At 48.5% G+C, this 18,816-nt stretch overlaps 1 protein-coding gene across 1 annotated transcript; it reads left to right on the forward strand.

The window, feature by feature from the left end:
* Positions 1–5,325: 5,325 nt before the first annotated feature.
* Positions 5,326–11,893, forward strand: park7 (parkinson protein 7). Its single transcript, XM_084460639.1, has 6 exons — positions 5,326–5,439; positions 6,441–6,542; positions 6,822–6,881; positions 7,130–7,199; positions 10,199–10,285; positions 11,073–11,893. The coding sequence occupies exons 1-6, from the start codon at positions 5,350–5,352 to the stop codon at positions 11,231–11,233; spliced, it is 570 nt and encodes a 189-aa protein (XP_084316765.1). The 5' UTR covers positions 5,326–5,349; the 3' UTR covers positions 11,234–11,893.
* Positions 11,894–18,816: the final 6,923 nt, after the last annotated feature.

Below are 18,816 nucleotides of genomic sequence, written 5' to 3' on the forward strand. Positions count from 1 at the left end.
CCCTACCCCTAACCCTACCCTAACCCTAACCCTAACCCTAACCCTACCCTAACCCTAACCCTACCCCTTACCCTTACCCTAACCCTTACCCTACCCCTACCCCTTACCCTAACCCTAACCCTACCCCTACCCCTACCCCTACCCTACCCCTACCCCTTACCCTAACCCTACCCTGGATAATGGCCTTTATCAACCTCTGCCTAGGTAGTATGTTGACTTAGGCCTTTGTATTTTTTGTGTCTTTTGAAAAACTTGAAAATATGACTTATGCGATGATTTTAAGAAGGTGACAAAATTCTAACAAATGGCTCTGCCACTGTGTCCTGTGTGTTCTGAACAGTGACCTCTCTGCTGTGACTTCCTGCCTGCCTAAATCTGTCTCACAGTGTAAGTATGTCATACTTTGTTGGCATCAACATATCTATCAAATGGTTCCCCATAACAGGCCACTGGAGAGGGTAATGTGTTGAAGGAGTGAATGCAGCCCTAAACCACTCTCCCACTCAGACTGAAATCATTTACAACCAATGGCTTTCCTCTATAATCAAGTGTGAATGGGCATGTAAACGTAGCCAAGTATTAACAGAGTTTGTTCTTTCATGCACACAGCCGTGTGAATCCCCCCTGGCATGACGGAGGTAGAGAGCAAACCGCTCGGGAAGGCGGGACCAGACCCAGAACACCGGGAGGGTGGCTGCAGCTGAGAAGAGCACTGATGGCCTCCATATGTGTGCATGGGCTGGGGGTAAATCACCGGTACATTACCCAGACACTCAATACAGGCCGAGCCAGAGACGGGCATCACATGGCCTGAGCCACCCGCTGCTGTGAGAACAGGGGGCTGCTGTGGGGGAGAGCCCGGACCTCATTGGTTACACTGGTGGTTTCAGGGAGTAACGGGGGCAGCAGCTGCAGGGTTCACCTGTCCTGTCCCTAATGGCCCTCCATCCCAAACCAGGGGTCCTGTCCTGTCCCTAATGGCCCTCCATCCCAAACCAGGGGTCCTGTCCTGTCCCTAATGCCCATCCATCCCAAACCAGGGGTCCTGTCCTGTCCCTAATGCCCATCCATCCCAAACCAGGGGTCCTGTCCTGTCCCTAATGCCCATCCATCCTAAACCAGGGGTCCTGTCCTGTCCCTAATGCCCATCCATCCCAAACCAGGGATCCTGTCCTGTCCCTAATGGCCCTCCATCCCAAACCAGGGGTCCTGTGCTCACAGGCCTGCCTGGACCTACAGCCAGGGGTTAATCAAGCATCTCTTGTGACGAGGTTTACGAGGCCCCAGACAAACTGTTTTGCACACATGTAGAGTTATGTGGTTTTCGATTTGGGTAATCACACCAGTTGCCAGGCTCCTATGGTAATAAGAATTTGTTCTTAATGGCTCCTTCTGTTTTTAGTCTTAAATATTTTAACAGTAGTAATATGGTCCTGGTTTTAGAGGGTTAGGGTTAGGGGTAATAAGCACCCAGTATTTAAGCCAGGGATAATCTGACTGTGCCTCTATGGCAACAACATGAATACACCCACTCAGAGTCTATCACCGAGCAACAGAGCTCCCAGGGAGAGGAGAGACGACAGCAGGGGAGACCTCCACACACAGGGGAGACCAGGGGAGACCTCCACAGACAGGGGAGACCTCCACACCTCCACCGACAGGGGAGACCTCCACAGACCGGGGAGACCTCCACACCTCCACAGACAGGGGAGACCTCCACACCTCCACAGACAGGGGAGACCTCCACAGACCGGGGAGACCTTCACAGACAGGGGAGACCTCCACCGACAGGGGAGACCTCCACACCTCCACAGACCGGGGAGACCTTCACAGACAGGGGAGACCTCCACACCTCCACAGACAGGGGAGACCTCCACACCTCCACAGACCGGGGAGACCTTCACAGACAGGGGAGACCTTCACAGACAGGGGAGACATCGACAGAGCTCCGCCCGGCCAAGCAGAGTGGAGCGGGGCAGAGCCGTGGCTGAGGCTGGGCCCCTGGGTTGGGCCTGTGGGTTAAGCCTGTGAGTTGGGCCCGTGGGTTGGGGTTGGGCCTGTGGGTTGGGCCCGTGGGTTGGGCCTGTGGGTTGGGCCCGTGGGTTGGGCCTGTGGGTTGTGAGTTGGACCCTCTCAGCAGCACCACTTCGTTAGGCACACGACACTAATCCTCTCTGGGGAGGAGGAGGCTGGAGGGAGGGGGGTCATCAGCATCCCTGATAGGCCAGGCAGTAGAGAATCTACTAGAGAGAGAGAGAGAGAGGGAGAGAGAGAGAGAGAGAGGGAGAGAGGTGTAGGCTCACAGAAACACAGAGAGAAAATGATACCAGTGAGAGAGATGGGTATTTGAGACATGCCGAGTGTCTCTTTGTAGGCCTGCCCCTATAGGAGGAAGGGAGAGGCCATGAGAGCACGACATTACTGCAGCCTGTAAACCTACACTCTTATCCAGCGCTCAGTGTGCAATACTTTCTCTGTAGTTGTAAATAACTTATGAATGGATTCAAACAGTTGAAAATAGAACAGCATATAATGAATAGTTCAATTAGTTGTTAGTTGTTCATTTTTAGACCTGATCACAGGTCATTTTAATTTTAACTCTTATTAAACAACACTACTCTCTCCATAAATAACAACATAAATAAATGCTTAAATGCATAAAAAGAAATGCCTTATGAATCTGAAGTCTTGAAAGTGTAAATTACTCAGTTAGCGCCACCTTGTGTCCATTTTGGACATCTACCATCTACCAACACAGGTGCTGAGCGCTCAATGGTTCAATGTCACCTTTTCCCCAGCCCCATCTCAAACGCACGCATGCAGGCACGCATACACACACACACACACACACACACACACACACACACACACACTCAGTCAGTCACAGAGTCGCCCAGCTGTCACCTGAGTGCTTGGCAGCATAAGGTAATATCGTTGAGATGCAATCAAGATTATATGCTTGTCACTCATCGCATGCTCGTGGTGCCTCACAACGCGTGAAACTGACTCAGGATAAAGCCTGCGCACAGATGGGCAGATAAAATGTCACTAAATATTCATCCCTCATCCAACTGAGCGACAAAACAAGCTGTGGTGAATCTGAAAATGAGATGCCTTCACCTGATTAAAAGGAGAAATCACCAGTTAGGCTTACTGCCACCGAGTTGATGCACGATCACACATGATCACACACAGACTGCTATTTCTTTTTCTTCTTCTTTTTCCCCCCAAATAAACCAATTCAATAAATTTGGAAAATATTCTGAAATGTTTTAATCTCTCCCCGTAGAACCCAATTTACTGTGACCACTTTGAGAAATGTGGCACCTCTTTCCTGGGAATCTAAAGGAGGGGTATAGCAGTATATCTCAACCCAACAGAGCCTTGTGATTGTAGCCTACATTCACACTAGTTTATTTTCATGTTTACACCGTTTCATATTCACAGCAATAGTAACAGGATTACTTTATGACAAATGGTAATTTGTGGAATTTCCTCATTTTTGTCAGTGGATTTCCGTCTTCCCTCTATCTCTCATGATTCTGGATTCTAGAATCCCTGGTGATTTGGTTCCAGAAGCCCTTCAGGTTTGTAAGAAGGCCTCTGTGGAGGACCAGATAAAACCGAAGCACAAGGCCTGGCTGGCTTGTAGCACCAGGGAGAGATGGAGAATAATAAGAGTCACTGAGTTATAATAAGCTGGAGAATAAAGAGTCACTGAGCGACTCCGACAGACCGACACCATCTCATCTGTGGCCCAATGAGCAGAATTTATAGACACCAGAGGGGCGGGGCTTCAGCAGAGATGATTTGCAGTTGCCAGCTGTGGATCAAACGGGCTGTCACATGTCCACGTCCATCGTTAGCATGTTTTGCTTAGCAGATTTCTGGCATTAAATCTGTTTGGAACTGAAAGTCGTATCCTTAAGCTCTGTGGGATAGCCGTGTTTGGGGGAGATACAAGTGTCACTGGCGATTTGTAGGCCTACTCCTATTTGAAATTGTGGATGTATATCATCATCATCATGATCATCACCTTCCTGAATCAAGACAGATGTGCTATGAGATTGTGTACAAAGAGAATGTCCGCACACTGTAAGAAGCACTAGCCTAGCACACTGCACACTGTAAGAAGCACTAGCCTAGCACACTGCACACTGTAAGAAGCACTAGCCTAGCACACTGCACTGTACACTAAGTAGCATGTTTACCTGATGTTCAGTTGTTGTTTTTTTGTTTGTTTTTTTACCAGGCAGTCATTTCCAGAGTGTGGTCATCATATTCATAGCCATACTATTCCCTACTATTGACATAACTAAATGGATGAATATATCAGCTTTAGGGAAATGAGACTGGTTCATCCCAGCTCCTACGCTGGGGTCTAATCTGCTGTTTCACCGGCGCTATGGTTCGTCCGCAAATATGAAAGTGATTCTGTGCAGAAGAATCCGCAGTGGCACATTAAACTGGGACGGCTGCACGAACACCAAAGCTCCAGACATTAAGTCTGGGATTTACACTGGAAATATAATTCCCCAATGTGCCTTAAAAGTTGTCTCCCACTGGCTGAGAGGGATTTGATGCTAGGAGTGCATCTTTTAAACAGAGCTTCAAGAACTTGGTGACTCCATTCACCTGCCATTTCAGCAGTAGCCTATCCGTGTTGAATAATAAATACATTTTTTGAATTGGTTAATTTATTAATTGGTTCCAGGTCTTGTGTTTGTAGACGCTGAGACCCGTTCCCATGCAGATTGGTCCCATTCAGATCTAGTCTAACTGGTATAGGCTACGTCTATTCTGTGTCCTCTGAATGAATACAATGACAATAACCACCAGGACAAGGCTATTGAGGCAATTCTTTTATGAGGAAAAAACAAAACAAACAAATCTGTTTTACGCAATGAACAACACAATAGTATTGCACATCAATCATTTATATAGGTTGATGTCGCCCTCTAGTGGACATAGGGCGCATGCGCAGTACTGTAATGTTATTTATTTCCCCTGACAGTACCAATGATAAATAAAGTGTTTTAGCAATGCTAAATGCGTAGGCTACCTGGTGCTGCAGCCAGGTGACTAGACTACCCCATGGGGACAACCCTTACCTGCCATGCCTGTCGAAAATGAATAAACATATTTCTGTCCCGTCTAAGCTTCCGTAGTTAACTACAGGCCAGTGGGTGGTAGCTAGTTATATATATATATATATGTCCCGTCTAAGCTTCCGTAGTTAACTACAGGCCAGTGGGTGGTAGCTAGTTATATATATATATATATATATATATATATATTATATATTAGCCAGCAGCATCAACCTCCCACCCACCCGCCCTCTCAGCAGTCATGGCGGGCAGAAGAGCTTTAGTGATCCTCTCACCAGGTGCAGAGGAGATGGAAACGGTGATTCCCGTGGACGTGATGCGCAGAGCTGGGGTTGGTAGCTAACCGCTATAGACTAGCTAGGGTTAGGGTTAGGGTTAACCCTCTTAACCGGTATAGACTAGCTAGGGTTAGGGTTAGGGTTAACCCTATTAACCGGTATAGACTAGCTAGGGTTAGGGTTAACCCTCTTAACCGGTATAGACTAGCTAGGGTTAGGGTTAGGGTTAACCCTCTTAACCGGTATAGACTAGCTAGGGTTAGGGTTAGGGTTAGGGTTAACACTATTAACCGGTATAGACTAGCTAGGGTTAGGGTTAGGGTTAACCCTATTAACCGGTATAGACTAGCTAGCTAGCACAAGGTTAGGTAAGAGTGAGTTTCACTGCTAGGTAACTTATAACTAACTAGTGCTAACCTATAACCTATAACGTTAGCTTGTTAACAGGAGGGTATCAAAAGCAAGGGATCATTATTTTATTGGCAACACAGCAGATATGAGCCACTGCTTTCACATCGCTAGTTACTGACAGATCTAATAGAGCTAGCTAGCTAGCAGTCACTGAGACAATTAGGACTCGTATTAACTTAGTGACTTAGTGAGCTAATGTTTTGCCTATGGCATGCTAATATATGTGGTGTCGTGCTGTTCGCAAACTATGTAAGGTGAATGTTTGGCCAGTGTAAATGTCAAAGTTTACAGTAGATGGACCTTTCAAAATAGAAGCCTTAGCTACGGATGTTGCACTCATACAACCAGATTAATTAAAGACATTTACAAATTGGGACTTTTTACTCACTGTGAACCACCCAAACTCTGGCTTGGCTCATATGATCATGTTTAGGCTGAACGTGTTCCTTATATGAGGATCATGTTTAGGCTGAACGTGTTCCTTATATGAGGATCATGTTTAGGCTGTACGTGTTCCTTATATGAGGATCATGTTTAGGCTGTACGTGTTCCTTATATGAGGATCATGTTTAGGCTGTACGTGTTCCTTATATGAGGATCATGTTTAGTCTGTACGTGGTTTTGTAATGCTTCCATACTGCAGATTGCAGTGACGGTAGCTGGCCTGACAGGGAAAGAGCCAGTGCGTTGCAGCAGAGACGTCCTCATCTGCCCTGATGCCAGCCTGGAGGACGCCCGCCAGCAGGTCAGACATGCCTTCTCATGCCCTGCCTCCTCCACATGCATCAGTAGGGATAGAACATGTAATAGAAGCGGTTAACCCTGCCTGAGGTCTTTGTGTAGAAGATGCTGGTTTTTGGATGCTGTTTGTGATCAAACAAAGAGAGTTAGCAGGCCTGGCTGCTGTGGTACTGAATCAAATATTCAGATTCACTTAACTCATTCTGAATTTAACTGAGACAATCTTGGATAAATGCTAATGTTGTTCTCATGGCCATTTCTCCTGTGATGTCTGGTCTCCTAGGGTCCCTATGATGTAGTGCTTCTGCCTGGAGGAGCGCTTGGTGCCCAGAACCTGTCAGAGGTGAGAGATGAAATCTGGGATATCTGTGGATAAGTGAATAAGTGAATGCCCTAGAGAAAATCACCCCACATACTCTAGTCTCCACATACTAACAAGCACTCTTAAACCACATAATGTATTAGGATATAAAAGATGATTCACTCTGAAAATAACTCTCCAACTACTCGGTTTTCCACTCAGAATGATTGAAATGCAATTATCTCGACACTGAATTAGACTGTCTCTCTTTTTTATTTTGTCTATTGAAGTCTCCTGCTGTGAAAGAGGTGTTGAAGGACCAGGAGGGCAGGAAAGGCCTGATTGCTGCCATCTGTGCAGGTACTAGTAACCCATCCCACACCAGAGCTGTCTGTGCAGGTACTAGTAACCCATCCCACACCAGAGGTACTAGTAACCCATCCCACACCAGAGCTGTCTGTGCAGGTACTAGTAACCCATCCCACACCAGAGGTACTAGTAACCCATCCCAGACCAGAGCTGTCTGTGCAGGTACTAGTAACCCATCCCACACCAGAGCTGTCTGTGCAGGTACTAGTAACCCATCCCACACCAGAGCTGTCTGTGCAGGTACTAGTAACCCATCCCAGACCAGAGGTACTAGTAACCCATCCCAGACCAGAGCTGTCTGTGCAGGTACTAGTAACCCATCCCACACCAGAGCTGTCTGTGCAGGTACTAGTAACCCATCCCACACCAGAGCTGTCTGTGCAGGTACTAGTAACCCATCCCACACCAGAGGTACTAGTAATCCATCCCACACCAGAGGTACTAGTAACCCATCCCACACCAGAGGTACTAGTAATCCATCCCACACCAGAGGTACTAGTAACCCATCCCACACCAGAGCTGGGTTGAAAAATGAGAAATGTTTTCAGATACTGAAGCCGTTGCTTGAGTGGGCCTGGGGTGTCGGGGGGGAGGGGGCTGTGTTTAAGGAACAGTCCTGTTCTGTTAGACCAGACAAGGACAATCGGGCACAAAGAAGTAGTTATTTAAAACCCTATCCACCACCTCTACTCTGTAACAGAATCTGCTTCCCTACTCTCCATTCTTTTTCCCTGTTGTGCTCTTTTGTTATTCTTAAAGGGGAGAGTTGTCACGTCTGGATAAGGGCAAGCTTGGGCTTTGTTGACCGAAATTCCATTCAATCTTTTAGTAACCTTCAGCCAGTCATATGCTTTGTATAATACTCTGATTTAAAAGTAAACTATAGTCTCATTTGTGTCATAAATTAGGCTATAGTTTACTTTAAAATCAGAGGATTATCAATACTGACCGTATAATGGTCACATACGTACAGTATAAGACAATTCAAGACTTTTAATTGAAGTGCTAGTGCCATTGAAGGAAGCCCAATGCCACTGAGATGTTCTTACATGTTCCTACTGATGACCGTCACTGGAAGGATATGCGTGTGAGTCAGGGTCAGGGTTGGGGGTTGTCGGTGTGAGTCAGGGTTGGGGGTTGGGGGTGTGAGTCAGGGTCAGGGTTGGGGGTTGGGGGTGTGAGTCAGGGTCAGGGTCAGGGTTGGGGGTTGGGGGTGTGAGTCAGGGTTGGGGGTTGGGGGTGTGAGTCAGGGTCAGGGTCAGGGTTGGGGGTTGGGGGTGTGAGTCAGGGTCAGGGTTGGGGGTTGGGGGTTGGGGGTGTGAGTCAGGGTCAGGGTTGGGGGTGTGAGTCAGGGTCAGGGTCAGGGTTGTCGGTGTGAGTCAGGGTCAGGGTCAGGGTTGGGGGTGTGAGTCAGGGTCAGGGTTGGGGGTTGTCGGTGTGAGTCAGGGTCAGGGTCAGGGGTTGTCGGTGTGAGTCAGGGTCAGGGTCAGGGTTGGGGGTTGGGGGTGTGAGTCAGGGTCAGGGTCAGGGTTGGGGGTTGGGGGTGTGAGTCAGGGTCAGGGTTGGGGGTTGGGGGTGTGAGTCAGGGTCAGGGTTGGGGGTTGGGGGTGTGAGTCAGGGTCAGGGTTGGGGGTTGGGGGTGTGAGTCAGGGTCAGGGTCAGGGTCAGGGTCAGGGGTTGTCGGTGTGAGTCAGGACGCATGTGGCAGAGCAGGGTGATGGGCGCCTAGAGAACGTCTGACAACCCCAGCGGAACGGATAATGAACCGGCCCATTGTGCTGCCCAGCCCTCAGAACCTTTCCTTGACCATTGTTCCTCAAAGAAAAGAAGCCCTTTAAAGGAAGGGGTTGATGGTACTTTACTGTTCTCATAGCTTACATTACAGGTACGTAATGTAGTAGGTTAACTGTGATTTATGATCACAATAGTTCAAAACAGATAAGAAACACATAAGTCTCCTCTAACTTCTGCAGCATTCCATCCCCTTATCGTTGCTGGTATTGTGGCATTCTTGATATCATGGTGATATAGAGCTTTTTGAGCTTTAGTTAATGAATAATATTACTGTATGTACATAAAAGGAGATTTGAGGGTCATTCTTACATAGTGAGATGCACACTGCCTCTCCTCCTCCTTCCACTCTGACATTACCTGGGTCTCTGGGACTGCTGTGGGCAGGGCTGTAACAGGAGCAGCTCGCTGCCTGGACCGTGTCCGGCACACTGCCTCTCCTGGGGTTAGGGTTAGGGTTAGGGTTAGGGTTAGCCCTCCCTGGGACTGCTGTGGGCAGGGCTGTAACAGGAGCAGCTCGCTGCCTGGACCGTGTCCGGCACACTGCTGCTCTGCCAGAGGACAGTGTAATCTTTAGACTGCATGGAAAGGCAGCCAGGAGCGTGATCAATAACTTTCTATTTATTAACGGTGGGTAGGTGAGCTAGCTGCAGTCCTAGGACACTGCCAATGTTAATGCAGCAGCAATATCCATTATTTTTCATCCCTCTGTATTTCCTCTCTGTGAATATAAACTGTGTTTAATATTAGATCTTTATTGGTTGTCATGACTCATGTAGTACGTTTGAGTCTCACTTTAAAGTAGTGGTATCAAACTTGTACAGTCGGGGTTAGGGTACAGTAGCCGCCTACATGCAGTCAATTTATTATTTTTCTGATTATATTTGGTACATGTAAATATATACAGTGAAATGTTACTGCCGGCTCCATGATTTGCTCAGTTACAAATACTTACAAATTGCATTAAAAAAAACAAAATAAATAAAGGAATGGATGTATTACATGCTATACATACACATACAGTGATGCTCTATACACTAGATATGACCCGTTAATAACAGGCAGCTGCCCTGTATCGAACTGCATCATGGCACCACCAGGCCACAGTCCTGGTACTGTAACTGCATGTAAATGTCCAGTCCTGGTCATGTAAAAGGTGAATATGCTGTGTGTTTCTCTGCTCTGACCCGGGAGCCCAGGTCCAACAGCTCTCCGGGCCCACGGCATCGCCTACGGCAGCACAGTCACCACCCACCCTGGTGCCAAGGACAAGATGATGACCGGGGGTGAATATAAACAAACAAACAAACTTCAAGTGATAACCACTAGTCATAGTTATATAACTTGAATGGTAAGCACTATGCATTGCAAGTTATTTGTGTATCCAGCAGAGGTCGCTGTAACAGCTGTTTGTTGTACTGAAGAGATTCGTGCTCAGTCATTGTGCACCAAGTCTCCACAGAGTGGGTGCAGGGAGATCCCACCCACCCAGACCCTGTCCTGGACCACACACAATGCCAAGTGTTAATGGAATTCCATGATTATTCTAATTAAGTGCACTCAAAGACAAAGTTCTATTAGAATATGGCATGTGGTCCAGTCCAAGGTGTAGTCTGGAGCAAGATAGTCCAGAAATAGGTCATTGGATGTCTTTTTTTTTCACTCAAGTGTTCTATCTGAGTGTCTTGTCTATCTGAGTGTCTTGTCTATCTGAGTGTCTTGTCTATCTGAGTGTCTTGTCTATCTGAGTGTCATGTCTGAAGTGTCTGTCGGAGGCCTGGCTGCATATCTGTATGACAGGACTCACCAGCCTCTCTCCTCCTGATCTCCTCTCTCCTCCTGACGTCCTCTCTCCTCCTGATGTCCTCTCTCCTCCTGACGTCCTCTCTCCTCCTGACGTCCTCTCTCCTCCTGATGTCCTCTCTCCTCCTGACGTCCTCTCTCCTCCTGACGTCCTCTCTCCTCCTGACGTCCTCTCTCCTCCTGATGTCGTCTCTCCTCCTGATGTCCTCTCTCCTTCTGACGTCCTCTCTCCTCCTGATCTCCTCTCTCCTCCTGATCTCCTCTCTCCAGACCACTACACATATTCTGAGGCCCGGGTCCAGAAGGATGGCCAGCTGATCACCAGCCGTGGACCAGGAACCAGCTTTGAGTTTGCTCTGGCCATCGTGGAGGAGCTCATGGGGGCCGAGGTCGCTGCTCAAGTCAAAGCACCGCTGGTCCTGAAAGACTGAGCTCTTCATGCTTCCTAGTCGAACCTTCACACTGCAAGCATGGCTGTCTGGGTACCAGCACAGCTACTGTACTAGTACAGCTACTAGTACAGCTACTAGCACAGCTACTAGCACAGCTACTAGCACAGCTACTAGCACAGCTACTAGCACAGCTACTGCTCTACCTTCTCAGCACCTTGACCCTGAGTCAGCACAACTACATCCTCACACAGCCTGAGTCAGCACAACTACATCCTCACACAGCACTCCAGCCATACGGGCTGACCAGGCTGTAAACGGCGCAGGCTGACCACGTGAATAGAGGACGATGGGATCTTATTCTCTAGTTATGGATTTTTCCTCGTCCCTCCCTCATCTCAGAAAGTTTCCTGTGCGCTTTAACCATCAACAATTGATTTGACAAGTTGGCTTTTTTAATGATTATGTAGTTGTGCTGAGTGTCCCTCTACCGTTCTAGTGCTTGAACATAATCAGAAATGTATGAATGTACAATGTATTTAGATATGTCCGTTAACTTAATTGGCATAACTTAATTGTTAAGTAGGCTATAGATGAGTTAGATCTACTGATGTGCACCTGAGCTGTCGACACAGTGTCTGTGTTTGTTGAGGTGATGCTGCTGACATTTGCTGTAGCCTGCCATCCTACCATTAAAGAAGAAAGGTGAACTTCATTCATGTCTCCAGCCTGGATCATTCACTATCTCACCTGTATCATTCACTATCTCACCTGTATCATTCACTATCTCACCTGTATCATTCACTGTCTCACCTGCACATTGTGGGAATTCGTAAACTTACACTGTCCAGTGTAGCCTACAGGTTTGGGATACATCAGCACATATTTAATAATATAAAGATAATTTCGGTGACTATTCTATTTAATAGTGGTATAGTAATGTAGGTACTTGACTCAATCGATAACATGAGAACAGAGGAGTGATTGGAGGTTCAAGCCTGCAGTGAACCCTAACCCTAACCCTAACCCATGAGAACAGAGGAGTGATTGGAGGTTCAAGCCTGCAGTGAAAGGATTGCGCAATCCCTGTTGGAGCGGGAAACGGCGCGTGCGGGCGGGGCGGGGCTTGTGTGCGCGTGCGGGCGGGGCGGGGCTTGTGTGCGCGTGGAGGCGGGGCGGGGCTTGTGTGCGCGTGGAGGCTCTGAGTCAAAGCGGTGAGACGAGAGACGTTAGGATCCTGGTCCTCCTAAACACCCCTAACTCTCCCTAACCCTAACCCTTCCGTTACACATTCACAAGGACTGGAATCGAAAAGGATTTAGCAAAAGGTAAGAAGTGTCTATGCACTGAATATGTCAATTATTAACCAAAATACGTCCGTCTTTGGCAAATTGAGTGAGTTTCCTGGTAACTTTAGACCGGCGCCAGATTGTTCTCAGTCATTCTGGTTCGGATGTGTAACGTGACCGTTAATCTCAATCTGATGTGTAACGTGACCGTTAATCTCAATCTGATGTGTAACGTGACCGTTAATCTCAATCTGATGTGTAACGTGACCGTTACCGTAGTGCTGGAGCAGCTGTTCATCCTGCTGGACATGGTAACGCTACTAATCTAAACTAGTAGCAACTCTCACGACTCATATCTGTGTTTGATGTGGCTGCGCGGGTTGCCCGTCCTCATAATAGACAGATAGCTAACCCTAACCCTAACCCTAGCTAACCCTAACCCTAACCCTAACCCTAGCTAACCCTAACCCTAGCTAACCCTAACCCTAGCTAACCCTAACCCTAACCCTAACCCTAGCCCTAACCCTAACCCTAGCTAGCTGACTCATAGTAACCTGTCACTTAAGAGACGAGACGAGGGTAGCTGCTAGGCTGGTCCAGCGTTAGCCTTGCGCCTACTGGAGCAGACGAGGTGGGTCATACTGTGGTTCATACTGTGGGTCATACTGTGGGTCCTACTGTGGGTCATCCTGTGGGTCATCCTGTGGGTCAGACTGTGGGTCAGACTGTGGTTCCTACTGTGGGTCCTACTGTGGGTCATCCTGTGGGTCCTACTGTGGGTCCTACTGTGGGTCATCCTGTGGGTCCTACTGTGGGTCCTACTGTGGGTCAGACTGTAGCCATCTATGTTCATAAGCAGAGCAGGACTGGTTGTAAATCCTAAGTGCAGCTTGTCCCTCCAGCCCGTCTCTTCTGTGCTGCAGTGCAGCTAGCTGGACATACAGGCAGGTCTGGTTGTAGCTAGCTGGACATACAGGCAGGTCTGGTTGTAGCTAGCTGGACATACAGGCAGGTCTGGTTGTAGCTAGCTGGACATACAGGCAGGTCTGGACATACAGGCAGGTCTGGTTGTAGCTAGCTGGACATACAGGCAGGTCTGGTTGTAGCTAGCATAGCGTTAGCTTGTCTTCATGGCAGGCAGGGATGGATGGATGGATGAACATGCATTTGCTTCAGTGCAGCTTCATAATTCATCTGTCGTGAATCTAGTTAGACAGTAGTTATTAATAGCGTCATAGCTTACCTACTAAATAAATCTTTATATCACAATATATTCCGCATTTCATTGCTAAGGTGATGTCCAGCCAATAGCCTAAGTAGTGGACAGCAGCACTAGACTAATGGATTGAATGTTGGCTATATACGCTATATTGTTAAACTGCTGAATAACACCGTTGCCTTAATTTAGTATATTTGTATTTATTTATTTGTTAAGGGACAATGCACATAAATCCATAGTACAATACTATGAGCCAGATTTAGCCCAAATGGCTAGTTTCCATTGCTGTCCCTGGCCAGATATTTAAAAGCGGGTTGCTGATGGAATGGACTCACTTCTACAATCTTTTCCCACTAATAAAAGATTGATATGGAGTTGGTTAATACCTCTGCCCAAGTTATGGTAACGTTAGATGTGAGCTTTGTTTCATTTTGCATTTAGGCCTGTCTTGAAACAGGAAGACTGCAAATAAACGTGTTAACCAGCTCACAGAGGCCAGTGATTGGCTTCCAGCCACAGAGATCCTTCCCCGCTAGGCTGTCTGCGCACTGCGGTTTCAAACTGCTGTGAAACAGCACATCCTTGGCAAAGCAGAACCAGGGGGGTCATGGGTCATTGAAACAAAAGGGCAGCTTTAGTGCTTTTCCCTCTTAAGTTTACACTACATGGTCCTAATAAAAGGCAACAACTGACTAACAGAGTAAGCTCAGAGAACTCCCTGCTGCAGTAAGCCTAGTTGTTATGAAAGCTGAGGGCATCAAGGTCATGGAGTACCTGTCCTGTGTGCTCTTATTTTCTTACTGTGTGTTTGTTATGGATGAAATGTTAAATACTGTGGAGTCTGTGGCTAAGCTTTATTGTTTTGGGTGCTCAAAATGAATACAGAATTGATTCCACATCATTCTACACAACAATCATCATTGACAGAGAAACACTGCTGAAGAAATGATCCTGTGACATCTCCTCATTCTACTTGATGCTCCGCTCCAACTCTCCTCTGTTGGGGATATTTCTGGAATGCTAGCTAGCGTTTTGCACTGTTGCACAACATGCTTGCATTATTCTGCTTGAGCAGCTGAGCAGTGGAGAGCTGGAGGCCTCCCTATTTGTGGACAGGGTGGAGGAGGATGAGGGTGGTGTGGGTGAAGCTACTCAGATTGAGTCATTGGAATGGCTAATGATGCAAAGAGCTTTTCTCTGACCCTGCTGATGAGAGCGACCCTTAATATACAGTATAGAACATGAAGAGGAGCTACTTGCATGTTCTCTGCCGACAGGCAATCCTCCCACAGGTGGAAAGAGGACACTGATGCAGCCCAATCATTGGCTGGGCAATGGCATAGGGTCTGTTTGTTGAGCATATTACACTTAGGCTATTTTAAAATGTGCTATGATCCAATCCACATTCCATTCTCTAATGTTTATTTTCGATGTAGCCAAAGTCTAGGCTATTCTTTCGCTTCGGATTAAAACGTCTATAATAGCCTCTGCCTTTTATTCCACGTGATAAAGACTGGCGACTCTTGATAGGAAACATTGTTTGGAGAGATCTTTGCACCGCTATCACCATGGCATCTTTGCAGCAGAATGATGGATTTTAGGCCTAATTGTTGAGTCATTAGATTCAGAGCTACTGCAGAACATTTTTGAACGCTGGGGTTTAAAGCTCAATGATTAACTTTTTTTATGGTACAATATTCACCTTTACTTGCTATTAGTTTATGAATTGGCCTTAGCAAGACCCCAAAAACCATTTTCGTGACATGAGACTGCATGAGAACCTGTAAATTTATTAGGCCCAACTTGTGATATTTCCACTATTTCTTTCTTTCTTTCTTATTATTCTCCCCACTTTTTTGAACCTTAACTAGTTCTTCATACTTTGTGCTAGAAACTTCATTCAGACTTTAAAATGTTCATGATGTTTAGCTGTTTCCCGGATCCATTGTGATTTGTAATGTGGTAGTCGTACAGGCGTGGGTCAGGCAGGAGCGTGGTAGTCGTACAGGCGTGGGTCAGGCAGGAGCGTGGTAGTCGTACAGGCGTGGGTTAGGCAGGAGCGGGATTGTCGTACAGGCGTGGGTCAGGCAGGAGCGTGGTAGTCGTACAGGCGTGGGTCAGGCAGGAGCGCGTGGGTCAGGCAGGAGCGTGGTAGTCGTACAGGCGTGGGTCAGGCAGGAGCGTGGTAGTCGTACAGGCGTGGGTCAGGCAGGAGCGTGGTAGTCGTACAGGCGTGGGTCAGGCAGGAGCGTGGTAGTCGTACAGGCGTGGGTCAGGCAGGAGCGCGTGGGTCAGGCAGGAGCGTGGTAGTCGTACAGGCGTGGGTCAGGCAGGAGCGTGGTAGTCGTACAGGCGTGGGTCAGGCAGGATCTGGAAGCTGGGAAGACGGGAGAACAGGGTAAGGTGAGGCTTAGGAAATCTAGGCTTGGTAAGGCTGGAGGCGCTAATTACCGACTAGGTGAGTCAACGATCTGGCACAGAGGGCTGTGTGGACCGGCTTCTTATCCTGCTGGCGATTGGCTGATCAGGACCAGGTGCGTTGAGGTGTGGGGGAGAGGCAATCAAGTTGATGCGCGGCAGGTGTGCGTCGGGGGCGTGTCTAGCTTGTGACCGCAGACGTGCCCGCAGTTCCCGCTGCAGGCTCTGGGAGGTGCTGGGGGAAACGGAGTCCGGCACTGGAGAGACGGGGACAGGCCTGGGACCAGAGTCAGAACCGGGGCTCGGTCCGGAGTCAGGGGGCTGAGGAGGGGGACTAGGCTGACGCGGTGGTGCCGTGACAGGACCCCCCCCCCTCTACGGGCGCCTCCTGGAAACCTCCTTCTTACTGCACCTCCACACAGAAACCTCCGCCTAGAAACCTCCACACAGGCCTACACACACACACGCATGCACACACATGCGCACACTCAAACGCGCGCACACACACAGACAGACACCCAAGATGCATCCCTGTTTTCTCTATGCCACCCAGGAAGCCTAGCGGTTGAGTCCCGATGCCAGCCATGCTTAGGCTCCATGTTTACATGAGGTCGGCTGTGAGTCCAAGGATCGAATCCCTTCTTCTGTCAAATAAGATGCCTTGCACACACAAACCTTTCATCGGGATTGTGTTTTTATCAGTAGCCTGAGGAGGTTAAAGGGCACCGGTCATCTCCCCGGAGGACGCAGCCATCACTCTGATGAAAGGGAATGTTGCTCATCAATCATCAGGTGATTGATACTGTCAGAACAGTAGATATATGATTCCTATGAGCACCCTATCACATTAGTCCTTCATAAATCATCTCAATATTAATGGAATCAGTTGAGGAATTCTGTTTCCTTGGCGTCTAAAAATAGCTTTCTCCGATTCCGGGTCAGGAATATCTCAGCTCCTTCCAGACGTGTCAGCGTAGTCCATCTGGCTGTAGGCCTGGTCATATGGCCTTCAGGAAGCTGAGACCCCCTCCCCGTAGGGAGGTGGAGGAGGCGTGGGGCTGCTGGCCTCCCTGTAGGGTTAGGGTTAGGGGACGGTGGAGGAGGCGTGGGGCTGCTGGCCTCCCTGTAGGGTTAGGGTTAGGGGACGGTGGAGGAGGCGTGGGGCTGCTGGCCTCCCTGTAGGGTTAGGGTTAGGGGACGGTGGAGGAGGCGTGGGGCTGCTGGCCTCCCTGTAGGGTTAGGGTTAGGGGACGGTGGAGGAGGCGTGGGGCTGCTGGCCTCCCTGTAGGGTTAGGGTTAGGGGACGGTGGAGGAGGCGTGGGGCTGCTGGCCTCCCTGTAGGGTTAGGGGACGGTGGAGGAGGCGTGGGGCTGCTGGCCTCCCTGTAGGGTTAGGGGACGGTGGAGGAGGCGTGGGGCTGGAGAGGCCTGATCAAGCCTGGTCTTGAGGGAAAGACCAAGAACAGTGGTGCGCAACAGTGGAGCTACAGTACAGCAGATTCCCCGAGGCTGAGCTAACACACACACCACACACACACACACACACACACACACACACACACACACACACACACACACATACACACACATACATGCACACACACAAGCTGAGCCGGTCAACAACACATTCAGAGGGGAATCTGAGCTTAACACCACAACCCCAAACACCCAGGTCCTGCATAGAAGCAGGCTCAAACGAGGAAGAGCCCAGGGTTAGGGTTAGGGTTAGGGTTAGGGTTAGGGTTAGGGTTAGGGTTAGGGTTAGGGTTAGGGCGTGTCGTACGGTATCAACTCTCACACAAAGCCCTGATGGTTTTTGCAGGTTTAATGTTATTGTTGAAATCTTGGCTTTTCATTGTCTTTGTTTTTGTAGAGTTTAATGTTGGTCTAATGTGTCAACCTCAGTGCTTAACACATGATCCATTTGCTGGTGGGTGGGTCTAATTAAGCTGAAATAGACCGCTGGGCTTTGGCCCTGCTCCCTAAATGGCCGCTGCTTGGCAGCTACTGTCTGTATGCATCCCGGGAACGTGATCTGCAGCTGATAGCTTTGATATTCTAACCCTTTAGCATCTTCTTCAAGACTACTTCTCAGAAGAACTCACAAGTAATGTTCTACCTCCCGTTTTATCTTTTGGCACATTTTAGTGATCTCATTAGGCCCAGCATGTTATGTAATTGGATAGAACTTGTTTATAACATACATGATTGGCTGGGGCGTAATAGTGATGAAGAAAAGGAAAAGCGTGTATCAGACTTGCTAGTATTCAGAATCAGGACCTCCTGGGACTGACGTTCCTCCAGAATGGTCTTCTCTTCACACGGTCAGGTGGTGGCTGCCTGAGGAGGCATCTGACTGGAAGCAGCTCATTGAGTCTGCAGTCTGCTGCTGATCAAATTAAATGTCTGCAAATCCGATGGTGCTTAACTTAATGTCTGTCTGCACTCTGCAGTCTAATCAAATTAATATTGGAGAATCCCGCCCCCTCTCCTCTCTCCAGACCTCCCTCTGTCTCTCCTCTCTCAAGACCTCCCTCTGTCTCTCCTCTCTCAAGACCTCCCTCTGTCTCTCCTCTCTCAAGACCTCCCTCTGTCTCTCCTCTCTCAAGACCTCCCTCTGTCTCTCCTCTCTCAAGACCTCCCTCTGTCTCTCCTCTCTCAAGACCTCCCTCTGTCTCTCCTCTCTCAAGACCTCCCTCT

This window comes from Borostomias antarcticus (genome assembly GCF_949987555.1).
Source record: "Borostomias antarcticus genome assembly, chromosome: 33".
Taxonomy (NCBI): Eukaryota; Metazoa; Chordata; class Actinopteri; order Stomiiformes; family Stomiidae; genus Borostomias; species Borostomias antarcticus.